This window comes from Camelina sativa, chromosome 2 (genome assembly GCF_030686135.1).
Source record: "Camelina sativa cultivar CO46 ecotype springtype chromosome 2, ASM3068613v1".
NCBI lineage: Eukaryota > Viridiplantae > Streptophyta > Magnoliopsida > Brassicales > Brassicaceae > Camelina > Camelina sativa.
The window spans coordinates 20337331-20361200 of NC_141881.1; the positions used below are offsets into that span (position 1 = coordinate 20337331).

A 23870-nucleotide genomic window follows, 5' to 3' on the forward strand; every position below is an offset into this window, starting at 1 on the left:
CCGTATGGGAAGGAGAAGCATCATGAGTTCCCGGAGGTTCCGATAATATTGTAGGCCCATCGGAGGGTGGTTTTGGTAGAGACGCCTCGGGATATGATGGTTTGGTGACGCCCAAATGGTCAAGAAGGAACCGCAAGTTGGCCGTCCGGTCAGTATTGGGTTGAGATATGTCTTTGAGGCCTTCCCAGTCCTTCTTATCATAGTACCCTTGTTGTTCAAGAAACTTCACATATCTAGAGACTAGTGTGCGGCCAGTGATCGGATCGTAACACTTGTACCCCTTCTGACTTGTTGAGTAGCCAATGAACATACTTCTAGTGCTTTTGGCCTCAAGTTTATTCCTTTGTTCTCCGGGCACTAAAACAAAACAAACACACCCGAACACGCATAAGTGATCAAGAGAAGGTTTAACTTTGTTTAGTACCTCATAGGGTGATATGTCATTTAAGACTTTTGTTGGTGTCCGATTGATCAAGTAGCACGCCATCATGACCGCATCACCCCAAAACCGCTTAGTGACATTCGAATGAAACATCATTGACCAAGCCACCTCCATTAAGTGTCGATTTTTCCTCTCGGCCACTCCATTTTGCTGAGGCGTGTATGGACAGCTGGTCTGTTGGAGGATTCCATGCTTAGCTAGGTGCTCTTTGAGTTTGTGGCTTGTATATTCACCTCCATTATCCGATCTTAGTACCTTTATTTTTGCATTAAATTGATTGATAACATAATTCTGAAAATTGACAAAGGCATCATAGACTCTATCTTTAGATGGTAACAAGGTGAGCCAAGTATATTTAGATTTCTCATCAATAAAGGTCACAAAATACTTGTTATTATCCCTAGATAGGCAAGGAGATGTGCACACATCAGAATGTACTAAATCAAAGTAATGTTCATAAATAGTACTTGATTTAGGAAAAATAGTCTTGAAATGTTTACCCAGAATACAAGACTCACAAGTGGAGTTATCAAACGAAACATTGGGCAACATTAATTCAAATGCACGAGAATGAGGATGGCCTAGTCTAGCATGCCACACATCACTTAAACTACTACTAAGATTCGAAGCAAAAGAAAACGAATTAGAAGGACTTGAAGCTTTCTCTAGGACATAGAGATCTCCTCTACCATCTCCTTCTCCAAGAACCTTTCCACTCTCAATATCCTGAAAATGTACACTGTTGGGCCCAAAAATCGCATAACAATTCAAATATGTAGTAGCTTTCTTTACCGATAAGAGATTCGAAGTAAATGAAGGCATAAAGAAGGCTTTAGAACTTTTATCAAACAATTTTAGTTCTCCTATTCCTTTAACCTGTACTCTATCTCCATTAGCAATGATAACATTACCTAGTGCCGGTTTTATGTTGTGTATAAGACTAGGGTTACTAATCATATGGTGAGAAGCACCCGAGTCTACAACAAGTGAGGTACTAGGTTTTGAAGCAAAGAAAGTGGTACCGGAGTCCTTTAGTGCGGCAATGGACTTGATGAGGGCCTCTAGGTCCGACTTTCTCACCAGGTCTCCAAGGGAAGCTACCATGGCCGTGGCTGCTACGTCTCCTTGATTTGCTGCTCCGGTGCCTTGACCACTTGGTCCTCCTTGCGATAGGTTGGCCTTGAACTTCGCCGGCTTGAGATGCGGGTGAAGGATCCAACATTTGTCTTTCAGATGACCCCTCTTCTTACAATGGTCGCATACCATTGCTTTCCGGTCCTCATGCTTGTAAACTCCCTTGTTAGCCGTAGCCAAGTCCTCCTTACCGCTAAACAAGCCTAGCGACCCTTGCTCTTTTTGAACTTGAGAACACACATCTTCAAGAGTCGGAAGCTTTTCACCACGAAGGATGTGCTTGATAAGGTCGTTGAACGCCGGATTCAGAGTGAGAAGAAGACCGAAGACCTTGTCTTGTTCCTTTCTTTCGTTGAGGATGGCCGGATCTATGGTGCTCGGCCGAAGCATCTATAGTTCGGCCCAAAGAGACCTAAACTTGCCAAAATGCTTTGCGAACTCCAAGTCTTCTTGGTGAAGACAGTTGATAGCCTTTTTGACTTCAAACACCCTGGTCAAGTTTGTCACGTTTCCATACACGTTCGCAATTGTCTCCCATAACTCCTTGGCCGTCTCACAGTAAGAGTATGCTTCAAGGATTGGTGCATCAAGCGAATTCTGAAGAATGGCAAGCTCGGTCTGATCTTCTTGAAACCATTTGATTTCCTTCTCGAGTTCAGCCTCCTTGTCTTATTCCTTTCCTTCTTTACCGTCGTTCTTGGTGACTTTCTTGGGAAACTGGTCCGTTTCAACGTGAATCCATAGTCCCCGGCCACTCAACGCGGTCTTTGTGGTTCTTTTCCACAACAAATAGTTGGCCCCCTTTAAGACCACCGGTGTAACAATAGGTTTGGTAGTGTCCATGAGCGAGATTCGCGAAAGATAGAGAAAAATGATAACTAAGAATGTCGAGTAGCGAGTATGGAATGCAAGTAACCAAGAATAGAGAGAAAGATTGAAGAGGATAGAATATGAGGGAGAATACGAGTAGGTTTAGAGAATCAAAGATCGAAAAACTGCTCTGATACCATGTTGGGATTTAAGCGGAAGAGGTTGAGAAGAAGAGAATTGTCGGCAAGAAGAATGAGAGAAAGTTATATTCCATAAGTATATCTTACAAAGGTTTACAAAAGACTATATATACTAAGAGAACTAGGGCTACACCCTTTACAATAAATCACATAAGAGATAAGGAAAGAGAATTGGTTCTTCCCAAGATTGAAAGCGACCCCTCCTTGTTTCCTTAAACAAAGCACAACCCGTGACTCCACTCTCTCTTCTTCTCTAACGGCTACAAGGAGGATCTCGAACCTTCTCATGGGCTTACACCAATAAGGCCTCCTTATTCTCATAGATGACTGGGCCTTGTCACATAGTTGTACGGACGGCCTCATAGTTGTACGGACAGGGTGATCTTGGTCAATAGTCTAGCCTTATGCAGTACTGTTCTCGAGAACCACTCTTATCTTTGAGTTCAATACCCTCTGGTAATCTCATATAAATCTCATTATCCAGTGGACCATATAAGTATGCAGTTACAACATCCATTAACCGCAAATCCAGTTTTTCTCTTATAGCCAGACTTATTAGATATCTAAAAGTCGTTGCATCCATCACAGGGGAGTATGTCTCCTCATAATCTATTCCTGGTCTTTGAGAGAATCCTTGTACTACAAGCCGTGCTTTATATCTCACAATTTCATTGTTCTCATTTCTCTTCCTTACAAAGACCCACTTATGTCCAACTGGTTTAATTTCAGGTGTTGTCCTTATGATCAGACCAAACACACTTCTCTTCTTCAAATAGTTTAACTCCACATCAATAGCTTCTTTCCATTTTAGCCAATCTTTGCTTTGAGTGCACTCTAATATAGATGTGGGTTCATGATCCTCATTTATCTCAAGTGCTACCTTGTATGCAAATATATCATCGATGTCGACATCTTTACGGTTCCATTGAATTCCAGACATGATATAATTTATTGAGATCTCATTATTATCAATACCTTCAGGACTTTGAGGTTCAGCGTCCGGAACCTCACTTAGTTCCTTAGGCTTTGCCGCGGCTATGTCTGTATTTTCTGTAATTCCCTTAACCTTGGTCTGTTTTGCACCTTTAGACTTCCGAGAGTTCTTATCTTTGGAACCTAATGGTCTACCCCGTTTCAAACGTGGCTTAGACTCTGTAGCAACTTGATTATTGTGTTCGTTTTGAACATCAATACGTACTGGTGCATTGCAAGCTGGTATGTACGATTCTGTTACTCTCTTTGGGTCAGCAAAGAAATCTGGCAATTGATTAGCTAGCTTCTGTAAATGAATAATCTTTTGAACCTCTGCATTACATGCTAGAGTTCGAGGATCTTGCCAATTTAAGGATGTTTGATTCCATGTTAATTCCTTGACCAGCTTGCTAGTCTCACCACCTAACATAGGGAATTTGGACTCAACGAATTGACAGTCCGCGTATCTAGCCTTGAATAAATCTCCTGTTAATGGCTCAAGATACTTTATAATGGTGGGAGACTCATATCCAACATATATTCCCATCCTCCTTTGAGGTCCCATCTTAGTTCTCTGTGGTGGAGCAATAGGTACATAAACGGCACAAGCAAATGTTTTGAGATGGGATATGTCTGGCTCTTGACCCGATAATAGTTGGGATGGTGAATATTTGTGTTCACTAGATGGCCTGATGCGTATAAGTTCTGATGCATGTAAGACTGCGTGTCCCCAAGCCGACACAGGAAGCTTCGACCTCATTAGCAATGGTCGAGCTATCAATTGTATTCGTTTAATGAAAGATTCAGCTAATCCGTTTTGTGTATGGACATGTGCCACAGGATGTTCCACACTCACCCCCATAGACATACAATAATCATTAAACGCTTGGGATGTGAATTCACCAGCATTGTCTAGACGTATAGTCTTAAGTGGAAAATCTGGAAAGTGTGCTCTTAGCCTTATAATTTGAGCAAACATCTTAGCAAATGCTAGATTCCTTGTGGATAACAAGCAAACGTGTGACCATCTGGTTGATGCATCGATCATAACCATAAAGTATCTAAATGTCCCACAAGATGGGTTTATTGGTCCACATATATCACCTTGTATCCTTTCCAGGAAGTTTAAAGTCTCTTTAGTGACTTTTACTGGTGATGACCTTATGATAAGTTTCCCTTGTGCACATGCTACACAAGTGAGATGTTTAGGGATAACTTTTCTCTCTTTAAGGTTGTGCCCATTCAAACTCTTAATCAATTTACGCATCATGTTCAAACCCGGGTAGCCTAGCCGGTCATGCCATAGAGTGAACTGTTCATTGAACATTTTGTGCTTTGCCAAGTTAGCTTCTATCATATTGATCTTAGCATGGTATAAACCAGTGGCTAGTGCAGGTATAGTCTCTAGGACCTTCTTATGTCCTTTTACAATTTATGTAATGTATAGGAATTCTTTAGTTCCTTCACCCTTGGTTTCAATATGATAACCATTCAGTCTTATATCTTTAAAGCTCAATAAGCTTCTCTTAGAGCTGGGTGAGTACAAGGCATCACTTAATTCAATATGTGTGCCATTAGGCAATATTATGTGAGCCTGGCCGTAGCCTTCTATCAAATTTGTTATACCCGCAATTGTACTAACATTGGCATTTTTTATGATGAGGTTTATGAAATATCTTTTATCTTTTAGTATAGTGTGGCTGGATCCAATGTCCACCACTAGTTCACTCATATCCTCAGCCATTTCTATATAAAACAACATTTTGTGTTTTGATTTAATAAGCCAATTAAGTATAAAATAAAATCTTTAAATTTAAACCAAAATAATTATCCAATATATAGAAGGAAATCAAAACATAAAAGCATAGAATTAAACCAAAATAAAAACCGAAATTCAATCATCACTCCTAAGGCAATCGGAAGTCTCATAGGCTAGGGAGTCATCATTCTCATGATCGAAGTCTCCTTCATCATCGAGATGCACATAGTTGGCTTCTGGATTCTTCTTCAAGACCTCTTGATATGCATCAATGAGATGTTTGGGTGTTCTGCAGTTCTTGGCCTAGTGGTTAGACATACCACATCGGTGACAAACCGATTTAGCCTTGGTGTGTGGTTTAAAGGACCCACGGCCCCTACCACCACGTCCACGGCCTCCACGGCTAGCTTAGCCTCCTCGACCACCACGTCCTCTGCCACCACGGCCACGGCCGTAGTGTCTTTCTCTGTGGACGTAGTTGGTCTCCTTAGACTCCGTAAGCTCTTTAGGCTCTACTGCAGTTTTCTTTCCCAAATCAACCTTGTGTGCTTCTGGTAATGGGGCTGAACAATGAGGTCTCATAGCACTATTTATCAGCAACATCTCATTGTTCTGCTCAATGAGATGTTGCTGATAAATAGTAAACATCTCATTGTAAACATTCAATGAGTTCTCCATAGTCAGCAAAACCTTTTTGCCGGTATTGTTGCTGAAGGACTATGTTATTAGGGCTGAAGGTAGACAATGTCTTTTCTAGCAGCTCCTTCTCTGTCACTTCAGTACCACACAGCCTAAGGAGTGAGACAATCCTAAAAAGCTCAGGAGTTATACTCATCCACGGATTTGTAATCCTAGATCCTTAGGTTCTTCCAATCGAACTCGGCCTTTGGTAGGAGCACCGTCTTTTGTTGTCCGTATCTGCGTTTAAGCGCTGTCCAAAGGGCGAGAGGATCTTCTATGAAGAGGTACTGATTCTTGAGACTCTCAGCAATGTGATGGTGCATGTGCTGGATACACTTATTCTTTTGCTTGTCAGTGCACTCATAATCCTCTTTGGTGCATTCGAACAAGTCCTTTGACTTCAGATGGATCTTAGTGTCCATTGTCCATTGCAAGTAGTTGCTTCCAGAAGCATTCAAGATACCATAGTCTAGGCTCTTAAGGCTTGCCATCTGCATAAAACAGAAAATAGACAACCGATAATTAGCATGCGATATTTGAGATCGAACCATGCAATCAATCAATAGGCCATGCGGTATTTGAGACTGAACCATGCCTTAGGCCATGCGGTATTTGAGACCGAAACATGCCTTGCCTCTTACAAATTTCGTGGTTTATATTCATGCATGCAAAGACAACAAAAGTAAATAGATAATGCATGCAACAATTTCCTTATTTCTAGATAGGATTCCTTTATTTAAGTTTTCCTATTCATTCTAGGATTTAGTAATTATTGTTTTAAGAGTTTTAGATAATTACTATAATTAATTAGGAACTTATCCTAATTTATGTTTTAATTCCGATTTCATGTTTTAATTTTATAGAAACTTAACAAAAGTTTTAATCTCAATCGGATTCAATCCTAGAACACAAGACTAATGTTTTCTCATGGATTTCGAGTTTACGATTTTCGATCAACAATCCTAAGGACAAGACTATGTTCAAGTTTTATGTCTAAGCAATCCTAAGGATTAATTCATGCAGCCGATTCTATAACATCCTATACATGGTCCGATTTTAATATGATGCATGAACAACCAAGTTTTGAATATCCTAGAACAATTTGATCAATATCTTTCTTATGAATCTCGAAATCTTAACAGTTTAGTTCTAGGTTCTTATGCAACAATCAATCAAGCAATAATAAGCAATCAATCAACCGGATTTTAAACTTGATATATCTTGGTGCAATTCACAAACAATCTAACAATCCTATGTGACCGGTTTTAGAGTTTTATAGGATTAGAGATCTTTAAAGTTTGTTTGTTTGTGTACTTGGATGTTTTAGGGTTCAATAGCTTTAAGGTTTAAATTCGATTATATATTTTTAAGGAGGTTTCGGATCTTGTTTACCTTAACACCAATTAGGGTCTGACCGGTTTTGATCTGGGAGCTAAAGACCTCAGATATACCTCACAAACCTCGAGCTTGGATGGACCACAAACCTCGAACAGCTTCCCACGAACGGATCTCGAACAGCTCCTTGTACCGCTCGCACTCACCCTCGAACCACGAACCATGAACCTCGAGCTTGTTGTGGATAGAACTTGATCACGAGCTAAGGTATGCTCGTGAACGCCAAGGGAACTTCGAGACAAGGAGATAAGTCTCGAAGGGAAGGAAGAACAAAGGCGGTTTAGGGTTTTGGAAGAGAGGGATGAATCGGCGGCTGTTTAGGGTTTTAGAGTTAGAGGTTATCGTTCTGATAACGTGTTGTAAACTAGAGAGTTTAGAAAATAAATCTCTTGTTCTTATTAATCAAAGGTTGCTCGAGGTTACATATATATAGTAGAAGACTTTCCAAAACAGAATAGGAAACACATAAGTTAAACCGACATAAGCTAAGGACATAGTCGATGGGCTTTGGGACAACGGACCGTAAAGTATAGAGATTAATAAAGGGCCGGTTATAGAAGTCCATTCTAGTGTTTTACAACAAAGACTTTATTCTCTAGGGATCGAACCTTTTATTGTCTCAATTTGTATTGATGTAGATTAGAATTTACGAAAAAAAAACATGTTAAAGAGTATATTGTACAAACAAATTATAATAATGCCACGCCACAAATGTATAGGCATCATCACTAATGTGCGCAGCTATTGCCTTAATAGATTCAGGTAATTTTGAAGAGATACACTGTACACACAATTGATACGGTCATCAATGAGAAATTAGTTCCCATAAGTAGTGAAATAATTTTTCTTCTCATATCCAAAGAAAATCTTTAGGTAACTGTAGAATGTGGATACTGATAAGTGATAACGATTCAACCACCAATAATGTCAACTACATAGTGCGACAGTAAGACAAGATGCACGTTGGTTACAAAGGTTGTAGTGGTACCTTGTCTCAATTCGTTATCTCTTGAACACCTCTTCAACACAAAATCACTTTCTCTCATAATTCTAGAGCCATCACTAAAACTATTTAATAATTATAATATGTAGAATCAAAGATATAAAATAAATGTTGTAACTTCTTGTATATTGAATAGCAAAAATCAAGACCTTTTTTTTTTTGAACAAAAGTAAAAATCAAGACCATATACACCCAAAATTCACTAAAAAAAATCATTGACCAAAAAAGTAAAAATAGAATAAAAAGTTTGATTGGCTCGTTGTTAGCCATCAAAATGGCAATCACAAAGATGATATGAAAAGTGGCATGTAAAGTAGTACAACTTTTGCTACACCGTTAAAAAAGTTTGATCGTTGCCAACCGAAATCAAAGTCCTTTGAAATTTGTTTGAATAACTTAGGATATTGTATTGAAGATTCACACAATTCGAGTTCCTGAAGAGGCAAGCATTATACAACCACCAAAGATCAGTGTTCGAAAAAGCGTTCTAGGCGTCCGTTTCCATCATATCTAGGCGTTAGGCGCTATAGCACCGCCTAAACGACCGTTTTGACCGCCTAAAATTGTATCATCATTTTAGTTTATTTTTAAAATTTTAATTGCACAAATTTAACATTTGTAAAGTTTATTTTCATAAACATAATTATAAATGTTTAATATGTTATTTAAAAATTAAAATGAATTGAAATAATGTTTTAAACTATTTTTTGTTTTTGATTTAATATTTTTATTATTCTTATACATATTTTGTATAATTATGTATATAATATCACATATATAATAGTTTATAGTGTAAACGCCTAAACTGTCTAAACCCGTTCAAATTTCGATTAGCCGTTCTAGGCGCTAGGCGTTAGATCACTGCCTAGTTAACGCTTAGTGCTTTATTGAACACTGCCAAAAATGTAGATACTGATAAGTATGCTAAGCTTTTTCGGTTCTTTAATTCCTATAATGATTTTTTTCTAAAAAATGTAAGTGAAATTACCAAAGATAATAGTCAAAGTTATGGATGGTTAACGAGTAGTAAATACTGTAACAAGAAGTCATCCTCATTTTTTTTTTTTTTTTTTTTTTTTTTTTTTTTCTCTTTAGAAGATTTATATTACTGAATAAAAGAGTTTACAAATATACGGCTTTTAGTAGCCCCGCTCATATCACCAGAACCCAACCAAAAAGGAGCAGAAACAATCATAGTAGCCTATCAAAGATCTCTCAAAGCACATTTGATTTCTCAGAATCGAACAGCTGAGCAAGCCAAGAAGGGAAACCCCTAGCTACATACGATTGGCGACGATCCTCTCTCGTGACACTCTTTGCAATCAAGTGAGCCGCGAGATTTGAACTTCTATTTTCCAAAAAAACCTTCCATTCAGATAAATCTCGAAGAGCTTCAGATATTTGTGAGGACTGTGCCTTGAAAGATGGCCAGGCTGGAGGCCTAGTAACCGCTCCTACCAAAGCACTATCCTCCGAAGCGAAGATAATCTTTGAGAGATTATGACTTTTCAAACTATTTATAGTCCATAACCAGCACTGTAGGCTAGCATCCATTTTACCAGAAACTGTGGCAAAGGATCTTCTACTGTGCAAAACCGTGTCTCCTCTTTCGTTCCTTAAAACCCAGGCTGCTCCCCCCGACTTTGAATCTTTATCCCACGAAGACGCCATATTACATTTGAGCCATTCGTTTGGGGGGAGGGACCATTTCTTTTTAACAACAACACTATTTGACCTTGATACCTCGGTTGAAATCTCAGCCTCAGCGTGCGCCTGGAACCACTGAGAGACGTTATCTCTGATCTTTAAAGTGGTAGCTAAAGTGCAGAACCCTCTTCCCTCAATGGCGAAGAGATTTCGGTTTTTCCACAGCTGCCAAAGAATCCAAGGGAAAGCTTTCCTTGTTTCCCGAGAGACACTTAGATTTGTGCTCATGAGGAAGAGGTAGTAAAAGTTCTGAAACACAGAACCTTGATCAAAGCCACTGGGTGGTGAGGGATAGTTGTAAAGAGCCCAAACCTGTTTGGCAATAGTACACGTGAAAAGGACATGATTGCTCGATTCCCCCTCTATCCCACATCTTTGGCATCTTGAATCCACTTTAAGTCCCCTCGCTATCATCTTATCAGCCACGGGGATTGCTCCACTTACAACTTTCCACATGAAATTTTTGATCTTTGTAGCTGTATTGCATTTCCATATCTTCTCCTTTATAGGGAGAATCGAAGGTTGCATCAGTGCTTCTCTTAACAGCTCGATCTTTTCTCTTTGGTATTCTGACCAATAACCAGATTTCACAGAATATGCTCCACTCTTTGTATGCTCCCAGATCATATAATCCTCTGAAGACCTTACTGGTTTGGTTCTGAGAATAAGCTCAACATCCCTTGGAAAGAAATGGTAATGCAGTTTTGTCAAATCCCATGAATGAGAAAGAGGATCTAACAAATCATTAACCATAAGGTCTAAGTCGAAAATGATGTTTTTCATGAGCGGAGCTCGCATCACACCGTCCAGAATCCACCTTGTCGTCCAGACCGAGATGGATGTCCCATCACCAACCATTTGTCTAAGCCCTCTCTTCAACAATTCTCTACCGTGGGAAATACTTCGCCAGGCATAAGAAGGTCTGTCACCCATCACTGCACTGAGGAAATCAGTATCTGGGAAGTATCTGCTCTTGAAAAACCTGGCAAACAAACAGTCTTTATCTTGCATTATCCTCCAGGCTTGTTTTGCAAGGAGAGCCTGGTTAAAAATTTGAATGTCCTTAAACCCGAGGCCTCCTAGATGTTTTGGTATGCATAGCTTATCCCACCCAATCCAGTGCATCTTTCTTTTATCTTCTATGGAGTTCCACCAAAAAGCCGACATAGCTGAAGTTAAGGTCTCACATGTCTTTTTTGGAAGCTTGAAACAAGACATGGCATACACTGGCATTGCCATGGCTACTGATTTGAGAAGGATCTCCTTACCTCCCTGGGACAGAGTTCTAGCAAACCATCCTGACATTCTTGATTTTAATCTCTCTGAGATATAATTGAGCATTTCCACTTTGGATCCACTGAAACATTCAGGCAGTCCTAAATACGTTCCAGCTCCCCCTTCTTTTGTGATACCGAGATTCTCAGAGATTAAACCTTTTGTTTGCTGTTCAACCTTCTCTCCAAAAGTTATGGAAGACTTGTCCAAGTTGATTTGTTGACCAGTTGCATCACCAAAAGAGCCTAAGATAAGCTTAAGAGCATGACCCTCATCAACTGATGCTTTAATCAGGAAGAGGCTATCGTCAGCAAAAAAGAGATGATGGATCGCCGGACCTTCAGGAGAGAACTGTATACCCGAGATTTTACCCTCCATTTCAGCTTTATTCAAAAGGTGGGTAAGCCCTTCAGCACAAAGCACAAACAAAGCTGGAGAAAGAGGGTCCCCCTGCCGGAGCCCTCTCTTTGGGTTAATGAGACCAAAAGGTTGCCCGTTTATTAACACTGTATAAGTGACTGTTCTTACACAGAACATTACCAATTGAATCCACCTCGCATCGAAACCTAGAGCAGATAACAGAGCTTCAAGATAATCCCATTCCATGCGGTCGTAAGCCTTGGACATATCTGTTTTCACAGCCATCGAAGTTTTTGAGATTTCCTTATGAGTCCTTAGAGCATGGACTGCCTCATGAGCAATAAGAATGTTGTCTGATATTAATCTCTCCGGAACAAAGGCCGACTGGTTTGGTGAGACTATCTCAGACATTATAGGTTGGAGTCTTGCCATAATGATCTTTGCTATCACCTTATACAGGACAGAACAAAGGCTGATAGGTCTGAGGTCACTCATTAGCGTAGACTTTGCTTTTTTTGGAATGAGACATAACTGGGTATAATTCCACTCTTTTGGAAACTCACCAGTTTCGAAGAAAGCTGTTACCTCCAAAATGACCTGAGGACCAATAACATCCCAATATTGTTGGAAGAATAAGCTTGTCATTCCATCGGCCCCAGGAGCGCGAGATGGATTGATGGAGAACACAGCTTGCTTGATCTCTTCTTTTGTGACTCTCTCAAGCAACGCTTGATTCATCCCCATCGAAACTCTAGGTTCTAACCCTTCCAGCATAGAATTGATATCCACCGGATGAGACGATGTAAACAAATTCTGAAAATAAGTAGCCGCGACATCACCTTTTGACGCTTCAGAACAATGCATTACTCCATTTGGGTCTTGTAGTTTATCTAACCCATTCTTGGATCTCGTTTGTTTGACCGATGCATGGAAGTATTTGGTGTTTTTGTCACCTTCAAGCACCCAGTTTGCTCTACTTTTCTGTTGCCAGTGCGATTCCTCCTCTCTATTTGCTTCAACCAGCTTATTTTTCAGGAATCTCAACCTCTCAGAGGAGGGAGAAGAGGAAGAATGAACCGCCTCCAACTCGTTTTGAATAGAGATAATTTTTTCTTTTAAGTTTAGGTTGTTGACCTTCTTCCACTTGCTGAGAGCTCTTCGACAATTCCTGATTCTTTCGGATACCAGAGCTTCATGACGCGGTGTAAACTGATTCCATGCTATGCTCACAGCTTCCTTTACCCAAGGCTTGTGTAGCATTCTCTTATCGAATTTAAAAGATCCCCTGTAAGACTCTTGAGATGAGAGAAGACTAACCAAAACAGGTCTATGATCATATCCTCGTTTAGGTAGAAAAGCTTGGCTAGCTCCTGGGAAGAAGGATAGCCAATCTTTATTGGCGAAACATCTGTCTAGCTTACATTGGATTCACAAAGTACCTCTACGCCCTCCCCATGTGAAGCTATTCCCCGTACTGGTTAACTCGCGCATGCCACAGTCTGTAAGCATTGTAGAGAAATCTAGAAAAGTAGACTCACTTCTCTTTGGCCCTCCTTGTTTTTCTGAGTTGTTTAGGATCTCGTTAAAATCCCCCATCATACACCATGCCCCTTTCCTAGCTATGCCAATCCTTGTTAGTCTTTCCCACACCTGATGTCTTAGCGTAGCATTTGGGTTCCCATAAACACCCGTAAGGAAAAAACTGTAGCCACCGAACTGTACAGATAAGTCTAGAACATTTTTGTCCTCATATATAACCGAAATATCTACATTCTTCTTCCAAAAAATGGCGAGACCCCCACAAGTGTTAATTGGATCCACCGTATATACATTATCATACCCCAGCCACACTTGAATATCTACCAAAACATTTTTACAATTCATTGTCTCCATGAGAAACAGAATCTCAGGGAAATGCTCTTTTCGCATCTCCATGAGACGAGGAACTGTCAATTCTTGAGGCCGCCCCAATCCTTGGCAGTTCCAGCTCATAAGTCGCATCAGATGTGCGACAGTCCCTCCTTTGGGACTATCAATGGTGCTCTTGCTCTTCCAGCACTGGAAACACCTTCCAGATCATTATCTGCCCTCCTCTTTTTCAGAACTCCCTTCGCTGCTCCAGGATTTTTTATCACTTCTTCCTTATTCAGATCCTTGTTCCTTCCTTTTAACACTCTAGCTTTCTTCTGATTCCTTTTCCGGGGATTTTTATTTTTCAGACTAGAGCCGGAAGGACCAGCTTCAGAGAAGCCTATCCTATACATCGAAGAACTAGTCTGAAGAGCACCAGAAGTAAAAGAGGATCCTGAGGCCTCTCGACCAGAGTTCTCATAAAGTCTGCCCTCCGAAGAACCATACTCCTCAGCCGGATTTGGGGAACCTCCCTGACTGGAAATGCCCCCCTGCTTGTTTTTTTGGTGATGTGGAGAAGATAGATCAGAGTCGTAACCAAACACGAGACCTTTCCCGATATCCACCTCATGCGATATTAGAGGAACAGGTTCCAAACTGAGAGCAGATTTTTGAGTAAATGGAGATTTTTCAGCCTCTGCTACTGATTTTTTAACTCTCTCTTCCTTTACAGACAATTCTTCACCATTTGCCGTCAATAGGTACTGCCTCATCCCTTCCAAGATTTCAGTGGCAATACGAGGACGACCTGAAAGGGGGTTCAGTCCAACTTGGTGTTCGCCTAGCACTCCAAATAGTGGGTCAGACTCCTTCAGGACAGGCGCAGGCTTTTGTTTCTGAGTAGGCTCCCCTCTTCTTCTATTCATCTGAGATTCTTGGGTTGCCTTTACCACTAAAGGACATAACGACATCTCATGGGTGAGACGTTGGCAAGAGTAGCATCTCTTTTGAACCCTTTCGTAATGGAAGAAGATTTCTACAGACTGATTATGTGGGAGGCCTATAACCTTTGACTTCCTTAGTGGCTTTGATACATCAAATTTGATTTGGACTCTAACATAAGGGTTTGCTTGGGTAAGATCTGGGTCGAAAGCCACTTTAAGAACTTGACCGACAATCTCTCCAATTGATGTAATCGCAGGAGCTGTATAGTGATTTATTGGAAGATTGCGGATTTGCACCCAAAGCGGTACATATTGGAGAGAGTTTTCCGGCGGGATCTCAGACCATCTTTCAACCACTACACCCCATTCGTTAACATTGTGAAAACCTTTGTGAAGTACATCCTCCAAGTCGTGTTCACTAGAGAAGATAAACTGGAATTTCTCTTTTGACAAAGCTATTCCTCTGACCTTGTCGTATTTCTGCCATTTCCTAGGTAATTCATGAATCGCTCCCGCAACTGATTGACAATTTGGGTTTAAAATTCTACCAACCAAACTCATAGCGTTGCGTTCACACGAACTGAACTCTGGTAGATCCGGAAGATTGAATGGAACATCATCTTCTTCAAGAGACATGGCCATCAAGGCTTTATCCATAGCTACCGACATCTTCTTGCAATCTGAGACCGATAATTTTAACTGAAACCACACCGCTTTATCCACAACACACTTCAATCTTCAAGAACCCGAGAAGAGAAAAGCCAATTTCGACCAAACAAGAACTCGATCTACTATTCCTTTGCGAAGAACAGATAGATAAACAAGTTTTGAGGAAGAAAAGGGTTACAAACAGGACCAAACGACTTAATCGGGTAGAAAAAGCTAAAAGGGAAAGTGTTTTTCCACGCTGGAGCTCTAAATTCTAGAAGAAACGAAAACTCTTTTAGAATTAGAGAGTCTTAAGCCCAAAACAAGGGTCAACTATACGTAAGTTATTTACCATACATCATTTCATTTCCCTCTTAATCTAATCTACCAATCTTAATCAAACTCCTAATTTAGAAATCAAAGATAATAAGATAAAACCAATCTTTACATACTTGACCGGAGAGATTTCACTCCCCCTGTCGACGCCTCTGACGGGTTTCGACTCTTCTTCCCTTTGTTGTATGGTTAATTCAAGAACATAGTCATATTTTTCACTAAAAAAAAAAACAACAAGAAGTCATCCTCATAAAGAATGTTATTATGACCAAATATTTGAAAAATATAAAATGAGATAAATAAATAAATAAAGTGAAAATTAAATTTGAGGTGACGCATATTAATCAACAACGAAAACAAAAGAAGTACCAAAATTCACTAGTCCTGAGTCACAGAGTCATGACAAATAAAGACGTCCAAAGTTTTTAGGGTCCATCGATTCTATTACAGAATACCAAACTCAAGAAAAGTCATACAAAGAAGTATCTGAAATTTTTTATTATCAATTTAGAATAACTTGTGTTACGATTCGGGTTAGGTACGGTAAGGCAGGTGTTAGTGATGTGTTTGCAACACTTGTTACGTTCATATTTATTCTTTTCTCGGGTTGAGATATCTGTACATTTTCTATTTCTGGAATTCAAACCGAAATGATTATAAGAAATTGACGTAAATAGAAAAAAACGTAGCAACCCAAAAAAAAAAGACAAAATGATGTAAAGTTAGAAATAAAAGAGAGGTCAAAAGCGAGCATTATATTTTACTTTCCATGTACGAGCCAATAAAAAAACTAGACCTGAAGAAAAGTTAGAGAGTTAGGAAAAAAAGAAAAAGAAAAAAAACCCATAAAAGTATTGTTGTCTTGTCACTTAGCGTCTCTATTTATAAACCACTAAAATAGATTCCCTACCTTCACTAAACGATGAAAAAAACCTGCTTTTGACATGACAATCTCACTATCAAACTATAACTTCTCCTACTCTTATCACACACAACAGGAAATTGCAGGTAAGTGTTTGATATCTCCATAACAGATAACAAACAAACAAACCAAAGGACCTACTTCTTCACTTGTGTTCCGTACAAAGAAAAACTCAAATGTTCTATTGACCAGACAGACCTTACACAAGAGATACATGAGGCACCACACGAATGGATCAGAAACCGAGCTAACCCGTTAAACCCGAGGGAGAACAGAGTGATCAGGTCAAGGAAAACAAAAATGGGATTACCAAAAGAGATAAAGAAGGTGGGGAACCAAGGGGGATATGTGGTTAATAGAGTTTTTTTTATCTTTCTAATTTCAAAAAGGATAGATGAAGTAACAAATGCTGGACCCTAGGAATGGACTACGTTTCGACATCGGATTTGTCAGTCACATTAGGACATACAACACAGTTCCTCTTCCATTTTCTTGTTTATCCACTTTTAAAAAGATTACCTTCTTTTTTTATCTTTCTCTCCTGTGGCATTATTGAGTGGAGAGAGATTGAGAGTACTTAACTGATGACACTAGACAATCAGGGAGCAGATATGATCTCCAATAGATCTTTGTTTCTTGATTCCCCTAGAAAAAGACATGACTTTATCACTAATAACGCCAAAAGCATGTCCCTCACTGTTTAGGATATTAGAATGTGACCCAGGCGATTGAGCGCATAACAGAAAATGATATAGACAGGATCAGAAAATTAACAAGGAAATATCTTTATTTACCAAGAAGCTCTGTAAATATGTTTGTGGGTAAGTGTTTTATTCAAACACATGTTGTTAGGTCATGGCGAGTAAGTGCTTCACAATCCTGGTTAGCAAACCAATCACATTGAATATACTGGAATGGAAGAGTTCTAGTTTCTTCCCTACCTTTTTTTCCTTTTTCTTTCTAGATTCTAAACAAAAATAACCAAGAAAAATGATATTGGGCTCTGTGTGTGTTTGTGTGTGTATAGTGGAAGTCTTACTTGTACAGCAAATGGACTGGTCTTTGAAGGGCCATTGGGAGATAGTCTCTATCATTGAAACTTGTCAGCTAAAGGAGCCTGCAAATACATCGACTGCAAAAAAACAAGTACAGCTAATCTTTGCTTTCTTATCTACTTGTGTCCCTGCAACTGAATATTCACTTGGTCTCCCCGGAAGAAAAAGACACACCAACCAAGAATAGGGAAGAGATAACAATTGAATTCACGAGTCCAATAATAAGCAGCATAAGAGACAACTTTTTTCATCATATAGGTACATGACTGTGCATATAGTATCCAGTAAGGTAGTCTAGGGCCTAGGCGATACAAGAAAATAGAATACTTTCATTGGCATACCAGATATTTTACACTAAGCATTCTTTTCTACGACATAGTCTCTATCTTATATAGCCCATGATCATCGGAGATCATGACTCCACAGGTGAAGGAAAATATCTCCTTTTATTTATGTAGAAAGACGTATATAGTTATACATGTTACACAGATAAGCATTTCATTGCTCTGGAATTTTTAAATAAACATGGCAGACAAAACTGAAGTCAGGAATCCAACTTGCCTTTCAAAAAGGACCATGTGACACAGAATAGTTTTTTCCTCATGTAATGACTGTGGGCTTCTCCCTCCCTGTGAAGTCCTTCAGCTTTGATACAGACAATGCGAGATCTGTTACAGAACAACCAGATCAATTATTACCACAGTCATGAATAAGGCATCTTTAAGTCTCCCGAAACAAAACAAGAACGAACCAATTAAAGGTTTTAGAGCTATTTGTGCATCCACATCATGCTTTGAAACATCTGGCTCAAATTGTTCAATGTATATTCGAACTGTAGCACCAGCTGAACCAGTTCCCTGGAACAAAAAAAAAAATTAATAATCTAAGTTAGGTCACTGTGTACGGGCCAATGTGTTACATATTTTATTTTAAAAGAATCTACAACTTACGGATAAACGAAATATGATTCTGGATCCATCCGTGAAAACAAACCGAACACCTTGCTTGGATGCAACACTTCCATCAACCTAAACAGAAATGTAGAAACTTGCTCAGGATATTAAAAGTACAGGCATGGTTGAAACATCATTAACATTTTTTATTGTCAGACTTACAGGATCTGTGTATGAAAAGTCATCTGCAAACTGGAGGACATAGTTTCCTGAGAGATGAAAGTTGTTATGAACAATAAAAATAAGTTATTAAATGCGGAGAAAGAAATGGACTGGGATGAACCTAACCATAACTTTCACCGGCCTTGCTCTTAGACACAATATCTCTAAGATACTCTATCATTTTATTGGCTCCTTCAGATTCACATTCCTGATCACACAGTCATAAGAAACTAAGGGGTTTCTACAGTAAAATGTAATACTCAGAGACATGTTAGAAAAATCATACACAATCTTACTTCATAGTCATATCTGGAAAAGAAGTTCCTTCCATACGTCGCCCAATACTCTTTCACAACATCTGCAACAGAGACCAACTTGTCCCCTGCTTTCGTGTCCTTGTTGCGATGAGCTAGGATCGAAAGCCACGCCAACACAGCCCTGTCATTCAAGGTTAAAGTCATCCTACCACATAAAAGCAGAGTAGCATATCCAAAGCTCTGGAATGAGATTGACAAAGCCATATACGTAGAAAGCTTCATGATAACCAACTTCAGTAACAGCACGCATAGATTACAAAGATTGAGTCGGGAACAATTTAAAATGACACACGTCTTAGTAACGAATCTATAGCTAAATGATGAAGTAATTCATGGTTGATTCCAGCTATAGAAAATAAAAACTATCAGATGGTTCAGGTCAGTATTTTGGGAGTTTCACTCACCAGATTACCAAAGATCAAAGTATCATAAATTTTGAAAAAGCCATGATACAATGCAGGATAGATTTAAACACCATTCACAAACTGATATGTGATGATAAAGCCATTAAGACGCCCACTATCATAGATAATGAAAACATTGCATGTCAAATGGTTGGTTTTTCGCATATTCATTCACCCAGTTGCTAATGAACATAATGTTTAAGGAAGAGAGTACCATATGCCATCCTTTTCACGGATGTGATCAGAGCCTGTACCAAAGCTCTCTTCTCCACAGATTGACAGTTTTCCAGCATCCATAAGATTTCCAAAAAATTTCCATCCGGTGGGAACCTAGAAAAAACAAGTTACCTTGTCAAAAAATTTTCTCCTGATATATATCAGGTTGCAAATCTGGAATTCCATAGGTTGACTAAAATGGTTGACCTCGAAGAAAGGAAGTTTCAACTTCTCGGCAACACGATCAAGAGCACCGCTTGTTGGCATTGAGCGTGCTAGCCCCTGAGCATAAAATCCATGTCCATAAACTTTAAAAGGCACTCTATCTAATAGAAAATAACGAAAAGCATTTTATGCAAAGCAGTCCACACCTTAGGGCCAGCACGGAAATATGGGATTGCTTCTTGTGCATTGGCTGCGATGATAGCAACAGAGTCCGAAGGAGTGACAAAGAATTTGTTTCCTAAAACCATATTTCTGTCACCATCACCTGTCAAGAAAAATGCACTAAGGTGACTAAATTCGGGGCCAATGTTTCTTTTCCTAAACGAACAAGAAAATTTGAAAGATATATGTCCACAATCATACCATCACTTGCTGCTCCGAAATCAGGTCCATCATCACGATACATGACATCAACCAAATCCTTTGCATATCTATATTTAAGAAGGTTAATAGAAGTTACATTGTAAGTGAGTGTGGTGAAACGTCTCTTCAGTTGTTGCTTACGTCAAATTAGGATCTGGATGGCCATGCCCAAAATCTTCCAGAGGAACCCCGTTGGAAATTGAATCCTACACAACATGCTTAACATCAACATCTGAAATATCTAGACGTTCCAAAATATAATGACATATTAATCTTAATGTCCAAGACATACCGGTTTGGCTCCAAGATTATCGACAAATATTGGTTTCGCATAAGCACCAGTAACAGCATGCATGGCATCGAACATGAACCTAAAGGGCAAGGAAAGAAACAAACGTATAAAAAAGTCATCAAACAGTGGCCTAGTTTCGGTTCTTAGCACGTTGAAGGAATCTGCAACCAGGCTGAAGGCGCATATAATAGGATCATCAACACCCAAAACTGACATTAAAAAACTTCTAGCCTGGTTGGCTTTATATGTAAGAACATACCCAAAATCTGGTCTTGAAAGAAGACCTCTGATGAGATCAAAGTCAAACACATCCTGCATAGAATACCATGGATATATGTCACATGTCTAATGTCAAACAAACCCAATATCAAAAAAAAGAAAAAAGCATATGAGGGTATTCTTACCTCCATGAGCTCCAAGTAGTCGGAAACGGGATCTATAACTTCCACACTGAAACTCCCATATTTGGTAACGCCAACTTGAGAAAGATCAATGTCGGGAATTTCTGCCACCTTAATCTCAGAGATCTAGAATAGTGTACCAGAGAAGAGCCCATTATACAAACAATTTGACAGGACACCACAATTTCAGTGATCATGAAGGGAATACTTGGCTAGATGCTTACTGAAAGTGTATTTCCATAAATTTTGTCAGTAATGGATTCAGGAGCCGGCTGACCACTGCTGTAATTGAACTGGAATTTAACAAAGATAGGATAAGGTGATTAGTTAATCTGCCAGCAAAAAGCTGATTGTAAATAACACTATAACCCATTGTCGTTGAAGACCCAAATATCAACACATAATGAAAGATAATCTAAATTACTACTTTTCACATATACTAAGGTTACAGATTAAAAAATGAAAAGAATGTAAAGGCATGTCACTGATATATCACCTTGATACCCCAGTCATATTCAGGTCCACCAGGATTATGACTTGCACTCATAATAAATCCTCCATTTGCCTGTGAAAATTATTATTACAAATATGAGAAAATAGAAAAATGATGTTGCACTTTTTAAGAAGATAAAAGTAGAAAAGCTTGCCTTTCTTTTTCTGATTACAGCAGAAACTGCTGGGGTTGACAAAATGCCTTCCCTACAAGTGTTTGGTAAACAGCCTGATCAGTATATAAACCTTAAGGACGAACTGACAGAGTAGCTCAATAACCCCCAAAGCTAATTCTTACGTAAAGATACAAATAGCTAGGGAGACCAATCTTTCAGTATTTTATTTCATCATCCAAAAAAAAAGAAACTAGAAATGGCTAATGAAACTTACTTTCCAACTAAAATTGTCCCAACTCCATTCCCAGCAGCAATTTTGATAATGATCTGTAAGAAAAAACACACGGCTTCAACAAATGAAATGAGTCTTGAGCAACATATAACTTTTGAAAAATACTAAAAGTAACCTGTGAAGCCTCCTTGTTGAAGTAACGACCATCACCTCCTAATACCAACGTCGCGTTCTTATAATCCTCAAGTGGTAATGAATTAAACAATGCCTAAGCCACAGAAACGATTAAAACTATTCACCATTGAAAAAAAAAAAGAGAAACATGAATTCAGAATTGCAAATCAAAACCGGAGTTTACAAAATCAGAACCTGAATCCAGTTGGCTAAATAATTCTCTTCCATGAAAACTTTAACCTGAACTTAACAAAAAAAAAATCGAATGCAATCAAATTACTCCAACACTAGAAATTCCTAAAATCCAGGAAAAAAAAACGATCGATTACAGTCAATAACCTTCTTCCGTAAGCCGCTTGTTCCAGTCTTCTGACCTTCGATAGGCTTCGTCGGCAACGATTTAATCTTTTTTTTTTTTTTTTTAAAAAGCCAAAAACGAATCAATAACAAAAAAAAACAATTTTCAAAATTCGAAAATAAACGCAGCGAGAGATGAACGAAATAAAACCTCAATGCTATCAGTTCCGGCGACGACAGCCCCAGAAGATGAAGATAAAGCTACAATTGACTGCAATCGCGAAGAAGCCGGCTTGGTTCTGAGTTGAAATCCGGAAGAGAGAAGAGACGGTGACGGCGAAAACGGCGAATACTTAGCGCCGGCGAATCTAGAAAACAGGAATACGGTATCGAATCTCGCATAGGTGGACGCCATTGTTGAATCTCGAATCGATCAGTGAGAGAACTGAGAAGTGTCCGTTAAGAAAAAAAAGAGTGAAGAGGAGGAGGATCCTGGGGAAGAGAGAAAGTAAAGATAATTTGGGTTTTAATCAGAATCCACATGTACCAATGCCTTCGCTTATCTTCAGAGACTCACACTACAGACTACAGAGAGTATTATTTTATTTATTTATTTTTCGGTTTGGAGGATACATGTACACGTGTCACCGATTCGATTAGTACTATATATTCTCGGGTCTGTCGAATAAAACTGTTGTTTGGAACTTGTAGCAAAAAAAGATTTGGTAGCTTGTGGAATAATGGCAAGATCTTCTATAAAATAAATGTGAATATATACTACTAGAGTGAGAACATAATTACGATCTTGATAACGTATATGATGGGAAAATATCATCAGGCATAGGCGCATAGGCATATTAACCGGAACCGAATAACCAAACCGAAATTTAGGATTCATGGTTTTATTTTCACTAGCTTCCATGCCTTGATTTTTCGTTATCATTTGAATTTTTTTTTTTTATCCATTGCATATCTCTCTACTTACTCTCTTGGTAATTGACGACTTCATCAAAAACTACAAGCTTCCATTATAAATGTGAGATAAAACACACTCACAAACATTAGTAATTTCGGGAGAGAGATAGAAATTGCCTTGTAAACTTTGTAATAATTAGTGTGCCCCAAATTTTAATAATGTAATATGATGTGGAGTGGAACACATGATTTTCGTCAGTTTTAAGATTAGGAGGACCGACGTTGCTAATTCGAGAAATATTTAATCCTTTTAGCAAGCAATACACTGAGCTTATCGAAGTTCTTTACGAGTCAAAGGTACACACCTTTTCCAAAAAGAAACGTTAACCATTTCACCATTTTCGATGGCCTCCCACAAATAATTGGGCTGTCTCGATCGACTCGACCTCTACTTGGGCCTCTTCAAACTTTTGGAAACCCAACTTCTTCTCTGCCGATAACCAATTTATCCACCACTAGTGAACCGAACACCATACCGAGAGCAGAGTACATCTAGCTCAACAACTCACACTCCAATTCAAAATATAACAACAATCCACTTAACTATTAGCAGAAAACTATATGAAAATATATATAATTACAAATATTCATGTATCGTTTCGTCGTGACTTTTAGACAAATCTTCGGAATAATACCCCAACCCCACCTGGCCACCTCTTCATCTCACTTAGCAACAAGTCAACTCTAGTAGGCAGCAGCAGCATATTCATTTCCAAGTTCAAGATTCTGCTTTCGTAACTATTCATTTAATAAAGAA

The 23870-nt window shown here is 39.0% G+C and overlaps 3 protein-coding genes across 3 annotated transcripts; all 3 read right to left on the bottom strand.

The window, feature by feature from the left end:
* Positions 1 to 5452: 5452 nt before the first annotated feature.
* LOC147948917 (uncharacterized) lies at positions 5453 to 7557 on the bottom strand. Its single transcript, XM_087469230.1, has 5 exons — positions 7450 to 7557; positions 6197 to 6489; positions 5978 to 6108; positions 5792 to 5880; positions 5453 to 5620 (listed from the first exon to the last, which is right to left on the bottom strand). Exons 1-5 carry the CDS (start codon positions 7555 to 7557, stop codon positions 5453 to 5455), a joined length of 789 nt encoding a protein of 262 aa, XP_087325356.1.
* Positions 7558 to 13738: 6181 nt separating this feature from the next.
* On the bottom strand, positions 13739 to 15202 carry LOC147948918 (uncharacterized). The gene has a single exon (XM_087469257.1). The coding sequence runs from the start codon at positions 15200 to 15202 to the stop codon at positions 13739 to 13741; it is 1464 nt and encodes a 487-aa protein (XP_087325383.1).
* A 2719-nt stretch (positions 15203 to 17921) lies between these two features.
* Positions 17922 to 22945, bottom strand: LOC104726709 (phosphoglucomutase, chloroplastic). The gene is made up of 22 exons (XM_010445638.3): positions 22350 to 22945; positions 22181 to 22246; positions 22037 to 22081; positions 21843 to 21935; positions 21710 to 21762; positions 21475 to 21526; positions 21324 to 21392; positions 21052 to 21120; positions 20831 to 20953; positions 20686 to 20738; positions 20427 to 20505; positions 20276 to 20340; positions 20135 to 20202; positions 19918 to 20036; positions 19754 to 19828; positions 19545 to 19660; positions 18906 to 19047; positions 18736 to 18817; positions 18610 to 18656; positions 18445 to 18522; positions 18246 to 18351; positions 17922 to 18162 (listed from the first exon to the last, which is right to left on the bottom strand). The coding sequence occupies exons 1-22, from the start codon at positions 22551 to 22553 to the stop codon at positions 18095 to 18097; spliced, it is 1872 nt and encodes a 623-aa protein (XP_010443940.1). The 5' UTR covers positions 22554 to 22945; the 3' UTR covers positions 17922 to 18094.
* Between the last annotated feature and the right edge of the window lie 925 nt (positions 22946 to 23870).